The following is a 12,489-nucleotide window of genomic DNA, read 5'->3' as shown; positions in this document are numbered from 1 at the left end:
TATATTTAATATCACTTACATTTGTTAAAATTAAAGGCTACACAAAAGTTTTTTTTTTTGTAAAAATGTATTCGTACTTTATAGAGTATATACTAGGTAATAACTACTGTATAATTATGGATAACATATTCTGAATACAGTAGTGAATACAAAAATAATTATCAGTCAGTGAGTTGTATCTCACTCATCTCAGTTTTAAATAATTTCATCAAAGATCCAGGATGATAGTGGGGGCAGGATATTCTCCAGAACCTCCGGAGTTTTAGCATATACCCTTTTGCCACCCCTGGACCCTGTATGAAGACAAATACTCCTACCAATCTTCGAACACTTCAATATCAATACTAAGATTAAATTGATTATTTTTATTTGCAAAACCAATAATATTCTCCTCCCCTTTGTCAAATTTATTTTTAACCAAATCTTTATTTCTGGAATCCGATTTCACACGTCCTCAGATTTAATGTTAATGTGCAGCTGGTCTCGCCTTTTTAAATAATCTCCATTGTCACAGTCATCTTCATCATCTGTGCTTTCATCCTCGTTGACTTCTAAAAACTTTGACCATTTGCTAGTGCTGGACTTGTTAACTAAATCATGTTTCTTTGAGTTCTTGTTTAGTATTTGTTTGCAACTGGGATTCTGAAACCACGCTGGATTGCTATTCATAAAATGGCTTGTGGTCATGGTGTGTTGCCTATCATCACTAATAGTAGACAAATTTGCAGAATAAGTTTGCTTTATTTGGTTTGATGTTAAAACATATCCTGATTTAACATGAGCATTCCCAAAAGAATTCTGTTGTTCTGGCTTACTCAAAGTACATTTTCTTGAATAATTTTTAGTAACTGGTTGTTGTTTTGCATTCTTATTAATTATGTAAGGCTGAAAGAAATAAAAAACATAAGTACAGTTAATAAAAATAAGATAAATAATTCACTACAACATTGAATTGTTATTATAAACTTCAAAAGGAAAATGTTCTTAGAAAAAAACACACCTTGGATTCGTAATTTCTTTTCCTCTTTCCAGCTTTCCATTCCTGTCGTCTCAATTTTCTCAACTCTCTTTCTTCTCTCAACATAACATCCCTATCGGTCGTAAACATCATGTCTTCTTTCTCATCCCTACTGCCAACATCAAGTTCAGTGCTGTCATTTTTTTCATCTAAAAATTGATTCCACTTAGAGGATGCAGACTCAAATGTGGCTGTTTGAATAAGCTTTGTCTCCTCTTCTATCAGGGTAAACTCATTTTCATCTTGGGCAATTCCAGCAATGGTATCACATGGTTTTTGAGTATTTACCTTTTGCATGTTCAAACTCTGGACAAGCTTGCGACAGTCCACGCCTGATCCACTGCCATACTCCTAAACATTTATAAAAAGAAAACTTATTTTATTGATCAATGAAATTTTTAAAATTTTTTTTATATATTTTATTCAACCTACAATCAACAGAATCAACCTGTCATTATGACAGGTTGAAAAAATAAAACACAGTTACAACATACATTACTACTGTTCGTTATAAACTAATGTCTGCAAGGCAAGGAAGTTAAATTATAATCTAAAAAAAAATATCAATTTCATCAAATAACTTTAGAATTCAATTGTAATACTGTAGAGTATTTAAACATTTGAACACAAAAACATGGAACATTCATAGACTATGGCTAGAATAAAAAAGTAGGAATAACATTAACTCCCCTAACATATAATTATTTCCATGTTTTGAAATTTCTGCAGATATTCTCCTGAAGACGATTGAAGCAACTCCATTGAAACGTTGAGACACGCAACCAACAACAGTTCTTTTCAGAGCAATAATATATAGGCCCATAACATTAATTTTTATAAACCTAATTGTTGCATGCAGTAATCTATCTATTTAGTCAACTTTATTTATACACAATTCAACACAGATGGTTGTTTTACAGATGACTGACTTGATTGAGTTTCTTAAAGAATCCTTCATGTAGTCACTACAATTCACTGATACCTTTTTAAGTGATTGTTTGGCACCACACATTTTGCATACCCACTTAAAAACCTTCTTCACCTGCTGTACTTGAAATGTTTGGCAGTCATAGCAACGGATTACATGGAAAACTTGGGGCATGGTCTTGTTTATCAAGCTAGAAACAAAATATTCATATTATTCGTTATTAGAAGTCGTCCTCTCACTAACCAGCTACTGTGGTCCTATCATCAAGCAACAAGCCACCCACACCCGCCCTAGGCTAGACCTAGACAGATCAGGTCACTACACAACTCTCTGAACTCATACGTCTACCTAGCGTAGGGCTGGCTATGGCCTACTCATAAATAATAAACTAGGCCTAGGCCTAAAGAAAGGTTAAGCTAGGCCTAGTTAGGGCCTAGGCTACTACTACTTACTAGGCTAGCTAGGCCTAGATGAGCAGGCCTGGGCCTAGCCTAGGTGTATGGTTCATACGTGAATATATTATTTACTCTAGAAACAGAAGCTAAGTTGTATATATATTATTATATAGACTACGTGTTTAAATATCCTGAAGAAACCCTTTTAAAACAAGTAATTTTGATCGGAAACCACTCAGAAATTACACTAACGACTGCCGAATTCAGATTTTCGCGGACATTATTTTAGGTTGCCAGAGAATGTATCATTTCCAGCCCATAAAATCAGGGCACATTAATTACAGTGTACAATACTATACCTTGATATAATAACTCCTATTAATTTACTGCAATATTAAAACATTATAATCATCATCATAATCGATTTTGATTAATTTGGGTTATTATATTACGTGAATTCTGTGAAATATATTTTTTATTGCGATCAGAGTGTGCGCCCATACACACCCATCCACCACCACACACAGATTAGCTCAATCGTTGGTGGCGCTGTCTAGAATGAGAAAAAAAAAACAAAGTACTGTACCAGCAAAGAGCAAGAGCCTAGGAATGGAGAAGAAAGTCCGTAGGTTGTGTTGAAAGTTTTAGAAACTATGAAGAATGATCGTAGTAAAAATCGAAAATGTGCAAAAGTAATAGCGTGGTCATGTCTACCATTAACCATTTTAGCAGGGGCTGCATACGCTGTATACTATAAGTTTAGAGTTGTGAAGGTAAGTCATCACTAGGCCTAGGCCTAGGGCTATCCGGCGCTAATATAATGCACTTTTGCCTAGGAGAAGAGGCCTACCTCTGTATCTTTTTTGGGTGCTGTAGACCGTTGATTTTCGTTCATCGGTTTTTTGCATTGCAGTCCTCATTCTAGTTGGCCTAGGCCTAGCTTTTTAATCTTGTGTTCATGCCAGAGATGCCAAGTTTGTCAATTAGCTGCAGGGGTCCCAAGTTGGAAAAGTCATTATTCAGAGAAGGGACTTTCGTAGGCCTAGGCTAGATGGATCAGGGAGATGTAAAAGGCCTAGACCACATCAGCCCACCAATGAAGCTGAGATGTGAAAAAGTGCCATTGCAGCGACTCTGGATGGCCGGATATCACCTCCCACACTTAAAATTTGAAATAATTTAATTTCTGTCCTATTTTTTCATAATTTTGAAATATTGTGCCCGAGCCGGCTTCCCCCTCCCTTGTATCCGCAACTGGTCTGTTTAATAATGAGCTTTTTTAACACGTTTAATTTTATTTTGCAGCACAGTACATAACGATACCCATTGGCACTGACTTCTGTGAGAAAACTAATAATAAAGCAGTGAAAACATGCAAAATTATGAAAATGGGTTAATTTTCGGGAGATTCTTGCTTGCTTGAGGGAGTAAGGGTCGCTGTACCAATTTCCGGGAGGCTCTCGTGAGTTCCGAAAGACTTGGGACCCCTGTAACTGGGAGTGAGAACAATCGAACAATTGAGGGAGCAAAGCGACCGACCTAAGGGCGGGGGGTGTGGGTGTGGGAGGAGTGGATCCCCCTCCCACGATAGAAAAAAAATTTTTGGGTTTTAAAAATTGCGATTTGGTGCATACCTATAATGCAATTGTACTTGCAGAATTCTTATATAGAGTAATACGAACTCCAAGAAATGAGATACAGTACATGACATTGTTTTTCGATTCAATATTTTGACATTTATTATTTCATCTTCAGGAATAAATAAATGGTAAAGAGTTAACCTTACTCAACTGTGAAGTTGATGAGTGGGCTTTGTTATAAGTCCAGGTGGCCTTTTTTTGGTGCATACCTATAATGCAATTGTACTTGCAGAATTCTTATATAGAGTAATACGAACTCCAAGAAATGAGATACAGTACATGACATTGTTTTTTGATTCAATATTTTGACATTTATTATTTCATCTTCAGGAATAAATAAATTGCTAAGCAATGGCAAAGAGTTAACCTTACTCCTGTGTAGTTGATGAGTGGGCTTTGTTATAAGTCCAGGTGGCTTTTTTTGCAGATTTTAATACATTTTAGGCCCCTCCTGTGCCAATTTACTTGAATACTTGACAAGTTTTCCCTTGGATCTAAATGTGGCGAAAGGCAGTTTTATTTTTCCAAACCATTGAAAAGATTTGCTCGTCTTGGGCATTAGAATGAGGTATTACATATACCAGGCTTGCCACTTTACAAATCCTGATCACCGATTTTCTAATGAGGTAGCTCCCTGTGTTTTTGTTTATTTTTTTTTTTTTGGTTTTTTTTTTTTTTTGGCCCCATCGACGACAGGCGTGAGCAAATGATTGGAGCTGAGGCGTAATTCTTGGTAGGTCTGTCATGCTGAGTTAAGCCAAATAAATTCATCGGTCTTCTATATATGAGTACTAGTACTGGGACATAGTATATTAGGAGCTATTAAGAGCCCCGACCTTGCTTGAAAATTTTTTCTTTTCTGTGTTTTCTTTTCTCTCTGTTTTTTTTTTTTTGTTTTTTTTTTAAATGTATAATACTTTTTTTAAATGTATAATACTTAGGCCTAGTCAATACACCCTGTGCTTATGCATATCTTTAAGTTTAGGTTCCCTGGTGCAGGCTCTGTTTAGTAACTTTTAACACCGAGAGCCACAAGCATACTTATGATGAAAATTTGATTTATTTTAATATGCTTGCAAAAACATACACATAAACCTATAATACTTCTTTACTTTTTACAGATGTTCAGCACCCCTTAACAAGGGGTTTTCTAACCAGAAATGGTAGGCGGGCTGCACATAATATACGGTTATAGTTTATGTTTGGTGGCTGTAACAAAATATTGTCGGGTTCGTATGTGTCCCGCAGTCTGCACTTTGCCCACCTGTGCTTTATGTTTTTATTATGTTAATGGCAGCCTAGGCTGTAGACCTCAATATTTAGATGTTGTATCATAACTGGATCAAATCATTATTACATTTCAGAAACCAGGAATTTACACCAGCCCACAATTTCAACAATTCTTACTGTCTCACTGCTCAAGTTTAAACAAAGAGTACCGGCCAACTGCATGGTGTGTTGGAGGTCGCCTACAAACTATAGCCAGGGTTCTCTTCCAATCTAGGCCACAACAGCCATACAGAGTGTATGTGTTTTTATTACTGGTTTTGCCGGATTCTTTGAACCATGATGATATTGAAGGTGTATTGTTACACTATGTTATCTACACAAATTACATTTGTTTTTCATCATTTTCAGGAGTAAAAAAAAAAAAATACAGTATTTGCTGTGACTTCGCTTCCTACCCTATTGATATGATAATCATTATTTTTTCATTAAAGAGTACAGAGTGTTAATCCATATGCCCCATATATTTTGTACTTAAAAAATGAAGGGTCCCTTTATTTCCATGTTCATCTTCCAACTGAATTAAAAAACATGATGAGGGAGGGAGGTTTTCTTGGTTTATAGTATTAATAGTAAGTGTTTATAACATTGACATATTTTTTAGCCGTTTGTGTATTTTTGCAGTGAATTGATCCCAACGCCAGATGGTGGCGAACTCAGCCTGCATTGGGTTGACAATCAAACACGAGGCAATAAATACAAAGCGGAGTCCAGACCTACTGTGATCATTCTTCCTGGCCTAACAGGTATTTGTCTATATTTAATACAAAAATATAACATTAATGATAATGATTAGCATCAGTGGCATGTTTAAGAGTCTTGAAGTTGGTCACTATGTCCTGTAATTTTTAGCATGTCTGTTTACATTTTTTTTCTCATCACTAGGCTACAGTCGATGCGGGTATGTCTTGCATATGGTTGATTCTGTGGTAAAGCTTGGTTACAGGGCTGTTGTCTTTCATAATAGAGGCCTGGGAGGTGCACAATTGAAGGTAAATGTATAGTATCATCAATGTTGTATGTGATGAACTTATAAAGTAATTATTATCATGCTATTTTGGTCACTGATTGGAAAATACAACCCTAAGTCACTATTGCCTTCAAATTTCTTTCCCTCCCCACCCCAGGAAATAATGTCTTCCTTGGCTTCAGTAGTGTCCTCAGAACTTGGCTCTAATTACGTATTATTCTGGCACTTTTTGATGGTGTCAATAGAAATGTATCATAATATTTAATTGTGGTTTTATTTTTGCTATCGTTTTTTTTTTTTAGACTCCTCAGACCTTTTCTGCGGCATACACTGATGACTTCAACATAGCTGTGAAACATATCAAACAATATCTACCTAGAGCACCCCTCATGGCTGCTGGAACATCTCTAGGAGGGTTAGTATGTAATTTCGAATAAGTACTTTGCTTCTGTTAATGGATAAGGATATTAATAAGACAAGTTGAAGACCTGGTGGCAGATTGCATGTACCACAAATAGTACACAGGTTTATGTGTGGTTATGTGGAGATCTTAGCAACAGTACCTAAGAGGCATGAATTAAGCAGGAAGGTCTACTTAGAGCCTAGGCTGTAGAAAGAGAAGCTAAAATTCCTGCCTAGGGCCTATTCCATTTAACTAGAAAATAAATAACTGAAAATGACTATACATTTTTTTTGCCAGGATGATCCTGTTTAATTACTTAGCAAAGCATGGAGACCAAACTCAACTGAATGCTGCTTTCACTGTCTCTACCCCCTGGAATGTGTTTGAATCCACAAAGAACATTGAACGGCCAATCAATCGCTGGCTCCTGAACTCGCATTTAGCACGCAATTTACGGAAAGGTGTCAAAGAGTATGTCTTTATTATTTTTTTCAATTACTTGGTGTTAATAAATAATGATTAATTTAACATCATATCTACATTTGAGGTTTATTTAACTCTAGAAGCAATATCATATTGTAAGAATAGATACTGAAATGAACATGATAACCTGAGAGATAAACAGATGTATTTAAAACAATACTGGTAAACTGCTTTGGAATAACTTTTATTGTAGCATATTTTAATGAATTGCACTTTGTCTTTGTGTTTTATTTTTCCAGTCATATAACAATGTTTGAGAAACACTATGATCCAGAAATTTCACAAGCTTTAAAGGTAATTGTTGATTTCATTCATATATTCAATCAAATTTCCTTTCTACTACCAGAACTTTCTAAAATAATAATCACTGCACATACAGTAAGTTGACTCCATAATCCTGACCGATCCAAAATTTTGATTTACCACAGAGCCCCTAATTTTTGTTTTGGTTTCAAAAGCCCTTGTCAAGCTTCAAAAAAAGTTTTATTCTTAACTTGGAGTATAGCCCTGTGTTAACCATTGGGGAGCTTTCGATTGCAAGACGCGGTAGGACGTAGAACTAATGACGTCACTAAGAAGTCATATGCGCATGCGAAAACAGTGAGTTCTCGTCGTGTAGATTCTACGATGCAATTTCGCTGAATCAGTGTTTTACAGAGAATGTAGGACGGTCACGCATGAGTGAATCTGTTCTAGCATTGGGTCATCCTGCATATCGAAAGCTTCCTTTTATTGCACTGGAAAAGTTATGTTTGACACTTAACTCTAGAAAATTTCCAACTGACTGACCCTGATTTCCAAAGTCAGTGTGCCTGGGCATGAAAACAGTTATGTTGGCTTATGATGCTGGCATCATAAGCCATACCTTTGGTATGTGTAAGTAAAGGATGATTGATCTTTAAATTATGTAGGCTAATACCATACGAGAATTTGATAGCAAGTTCACAACGAAGGTGTTTGGCTATGAGGACGTAAACCAGTACTATGAGGATGCATGCTTACATACTAAGGTGCAGGATGTTAAGATCCCCACTGTATGCCTAAATGCAGGGGATGACCCTATCTCACCAATGCATGGTATGTACAGTATTATATATGTCAGAATTAAGTTAACCATTAATTTATAAATACAGGTCTCCCTCTAATTAAAACCACGTCCATTAAAGTCCACTTTTCTGTGGTCCCATATTAACAAAGATCTTTTATCTTTATTATTCTAATTAGAGACCAAAGCTACTAAAGACCACCCAATGGTTGTCTTTAATTGGAGGGAGACCTGTGTGGTACTTTGAATTTTAGATTGGTGTTTATGTAAAGTATTATGGCTGTAGTTTACCTATAACTTTTAAGTTACAACTGTATGTCTCATGTGTGACTTGATGATAAAAACAATATTGATGTTATAAACTACAGTAATAAATACAATAATAAAACAAACTATTAATATAACAAACACCATTGTTCAGGGCTGTAACCAAGGCCCCCCCACCCTTTTTAACCCATTCACTACTCTAGTGGTATTTTATCATAACTTTGTTTATTAAAGAAACACTTCTGATTTGAACGTGGCCTATAGGAAACCCCCCTTCCCATGAACTTGGTTATGGACCTACTGTTATGATGTAAAATTAATGACTTATTTTAGAATCATAGTAGCATATTGTTATACTTGTTTTTTTTTGTGAAAATCATGATGAGTTTTATTTTATATTTCAGTAATTATATGCATTTTACCAATTAATAAGTTTTTGTAAACAATTTTTCAGCTCTTCCAATTAACAGTACTATTAAACAAGAGAATGTCGCTCTGGTGGTTACACACTACGGTGGTCATCTCGGATTCCTGAACAGCTTCTGGCCCCGAGGTAAAACGCTGTGGCACACAATATTTTCTGAGGTTGTTGACGCCTTTTTCAAAGTTGAGTTGCGGAGGGAGCGGTGACAGTTCCAATCCCAGTCATTCCTATTTATTTTTAAAAATCTTCATTTTTTCAGAAATACAAATTAAAAAAAATTAAACTACTAAGACAATCTTCTTAATGAAATATGTGCTTAATTAATTTTACAATGCTTACAATATTTGAATTTAAAAGAGGAAAAACCAACATGTTTTGGTTTTGTGTCGTATCGCTATGTTTTGCCAGCAACAGTTGCAATACAGTGGGTGCTGAACTGAAGTTGCTATTGTTCATTTTACAGTATTAATTTAAGTTAGAATTTCATTAGCCTGTACCTTGTGTGGCAGAATGCCTTGTTGTATGTCATGACATTAATTTGTCTGCATAAATCTGGAATTTGTTTTAAACAGAAATATAATAAAGTAAACATAATAAATAATTTTACATGAATGTTAGTGAAGATTTATCTAGGTGGTGAAGATGCTGTTTGCATTCTAAACCCAGGTTCTTTATCCTGTAAATTCCAGTGTGTTTTGGCCAAGATATCTAATCCCTAATGTCAAGCATACAGTACATTCTAAATCTTTGTCCACACTATCAGATTTTATGTGACAAATTTGTGTTATGTGCCCATATATGGGCATGATAGTGTCATCCTAGCCTGGGGTTACTCACTCTTTTTTGCACTTAGTGAACGCCATACCTAATTTAATTGGCGTCCCATACTCGATTTCTTTTTTTTTTTTTCGGATTACAGTACTGTATTGCATATTCCGTCTCTAAATTAACTTTCTCGCTGGTGGCGCTGTCCAGAATGAATGAAATAATAAAAAATAAGAGACTTGTGGCAAGTCTAGTGTCACCCAAGAATGGGCATGTCAGTTATTTGTCACAACAAATTTGATAGTGTGGATGATGCTGTAGATGTTGATCTCTATGTCTGGTCTCATCAATTGTTATGTTCAGAAGTACAGTAGTACCCTTGTTAGTGCATGTGAAGACAATCTTTGTACCTGTACGGTATTAAGCTAGAACAGTGTACTGTACTACATGCTGATATCAAGTATAGGAGATGTAGATGCATTTACTTCAGAACTTCAAGTAAATGTGATTTTGATTATGACCTCCTTTCCAAACCAAAAATAATTTCCCACAAAAGTTGTTTGTGATGTGTAAATTGTTACCATATGGCAGTGGCATACTTCATAAGTCTGATTAATCTATTCTAAGTACTGTATATAGATTTCATTGTTCACACAGACTGTAATTTGCCCATAAATGGGTATGATGATGTCATACCACACTGTTGGGCAAATCACAGGTGTTGGTAACTTGATGATTTGGACATTGCCTTTGATACAACTTATAAGACCATAGTTTAGATATCCATAATCAGCTATCATGTGAATGGACTCATAGGCATGTTTCCATGAATAGAATGTGTACTCAGATTGAATGCCAATAATAGAGTAATAAATTTATATCGACAACTGATATACAAATAGCCTGTCATTTTAATTAATTCTTTGTGTTATTCATATTCAGATATTTCACATTATAAATACAGTACAGTAGTATCATCTTTCATAAACAAATGTTTCACAAATACACACAAAGAATAATTTGTTTTTATTTTACACTGTAAAAGTCCCAATTGATCGGCTGTAAGGGTTGTCAGAGGGCAAGTGGCAATTGGGAACCTGGTACTAGAGGGAGGGTTGTGTGTTCCTTTACCTATTGAGTCTCTGGAAGCTCCCAAGTCATTTAAAATGATCGGCTGTAAGGGTTGTCAGAGGGCGAGTGGCAATTGGGAACCTGGTACTAGAGGGAGGCTTGTGTGTTCCTTTACCTATTGAGTCTCTGGAAGCTCCCAAGTCATTTAAATCTTTTACCTAAATTGATTGCACAATTTTTTGGCTGCTGTCAAAGGCAAGCACCCATTTTGCCACACCTGGATCTGCCAATAGTACTGCAATGCACAGTAGAGTATGTAAGAAATTCTAACACTATAGGCCACAATAAAATAATAATTAATTACACAAGGTTTACTTGTACAATGCAGTACATGAATTTGAATTATTTGTTCACTAAAATTGTACATTCACAATGTTTTCCAACTCCAAGGTTTCATTATACGTTTGTGGTAATTAAATTCTTCCAGTTTTTCAATGCTACACCTGTACTTCCAGGTTTCTGTGACCTTTCCACGTCTCCTCCAGATTATGGGTCTCTTTCAGGTTTTCCATGACCACTGTTTAACTATCTTTGCCCATTTGAAATTGATAAGAAATTATATCTGTACATCTCAAAAGTGCTTCCGTTTGGACACCAAGAGGAGTCTTCAATTCAGATACATGGAAATTTAGAATGTCCTTATCAGAACATTTGAAAATACCGGAAACAGATGTCTTTCCATAAAGTGAGAATTCAATATCTTTATTATTCATTCCAACTATTACTTCAAGGAAACGTCTACGAAGAAATGATCGGGCATCTTGTTCTTTCTTCACAGTTGATTGCTCCATTTTGAGAACACATCTTGAAAAGAAAGAAAAAAAGAGAGAAGAGTGACCAACAGACAGAATGCTGGAATGGATCAATACTGGCGAAGGGGTGCGTCTCTTGGTGTGTACACAATACATCAAACCAGACAAAACAAAACCACTTAGTGCAATATTAAAACCACATAACATTACCGATCAAAATAGTTCGACAACAACATCAAGAAGCTTCAACACCAAACAAATAAATTTTTAGTACTGTACATGACAAGCAACTGTTCATCAAATTGAAGCCCATAACTTGACCCATACATGCTTTTAGGAGGTGCAACGATAATTGTACCATCATTTATGTTTGTCCAAAGTGTAGATTTAAAAAAACAGGTAATGATTTATTAGCTTGGATGGCAATTGTTGGTGGCAATAATTTCAAGCATTCTAGCACAATCTTAAATCTATAAAAATTAGGTCTAGGGCCTAGGCTGGATGATAGGTCTAGCCCTACTTGGTCAGCCCTAATAATAGTACAGTACTGTACTACTACTAGGCCTAGTTAGAATGGAGGCTTGGTTAAGGGCCTTAGTTAGGCCTAGATAGCAGCAGGAAAGGCGAGGGCCAAAATAACTTATTTCTTTAGCTAGGCCTAGCCTATGCCTAGTAAGTTACAGTAAGTATGGCCTTATTAATTAGGCCCTAGCTAGGCCTAGTAGTAAAGTAAATTGTTTTGTGCGTTCTCGGGTAAAAAGCATTTTTAATTTAAATCTTCCTACCAATGTAATGTTTTCGACAAAGACCTACACCAAGGCCTACGGTTGAATAAAAAAAGTTAAAAACCCAAAGTGAATCTTTCTTGTTCATCATCTATAGCATGGATGGCTCCAGGCTCTGCTGCGTTTCTCTTCCAGCGTTTCTCTACTGCCTGGCGCCCTCTTTGGCCTTCTCAATTTTAGATAATGTCATTATTTC

The 12,489-nt window shown here is 35.8% G+C and overlaps 2 protein-coding genes across 2 annotated transcripts; one reads left to right on the top strand and one right to left on the bottom strand.

Moving 5' to 3' along the window:
• Positions 1-48: 48 nt before the first annotated feature.
• Positions 49-2,602, bottom strand: LOC117111430 (MRN complex-interacting protein-like). Its single transcript, XM_033254344.1, has 4 exons — positions 2,594-2,602; positions 2,061-2,136; positions 1,001-1,369; positions 49-885 (listed from the first exon to the last, which is right to left on the bottom strand). Exons 2-4 carry the CDS (start codon positions 2,118-2,120, stop codon positions 445-447), a joined length of 870 nt encoding a protein of 289 aa, XP_033110235.1. The 5' UTR covers positions 2,121-2,136; positions 2,594-2,602; the 3' UTR covers positions 49-444.
• Positions 2,603-2,901: 299 nt separating this feature from the next.
• LOC117111428 (phospholipase ABHD3-like) lies at positions 2,902-9,730 on the top strand. Its single transcript, XM_033254341.1, has 9 exons — positions 2,902-3,114; positions 5,346-5,506; positions 5,893-6,014; positions 6,154-6,260; positions 6,541-6,653; positions 6,939-7,112; positions 7,364-7,418; positions 8,036-8,201; positions 8,891-9,730. The coding sequence occupies exons 1-9, from the start codon at positions 2,995-2,997 to the stop codon at positions 9,064-9,066; spliced, it is 1,194 nt and encodes a 397-aa protein (XP_033110232.1). The 5' UTR covers positions 2,902-2,994; the 3' UTR covers positions 9,067-9,730.
• Positions 9,731-12,489: the final 2,759 nt, after the last annotated feature.

Source organism: Anneissia japonica, unplaced genomic scaffold (genome assembly GCF_011630105.1).
Source record: "Anneissia japonica isolate Jap-2015-1 unplaced genomic scaffold, ASM1163010v1 scaffold288043_len311759_cov178, whole genome shotgun sequence".
NCBI classification, from domain to species: domain Eukaryota; kingdom Metazoa; phylum Echinodermata; class Crinoidea; order Comatulida; family Comatulidae; genus Anneissia; species Anneissia japonica.
The sequence above is the reverse complement of the archived record's forward strand: the minus strand, read 5'-3'. Positions and strand labels throughout refer to the sequence as shown.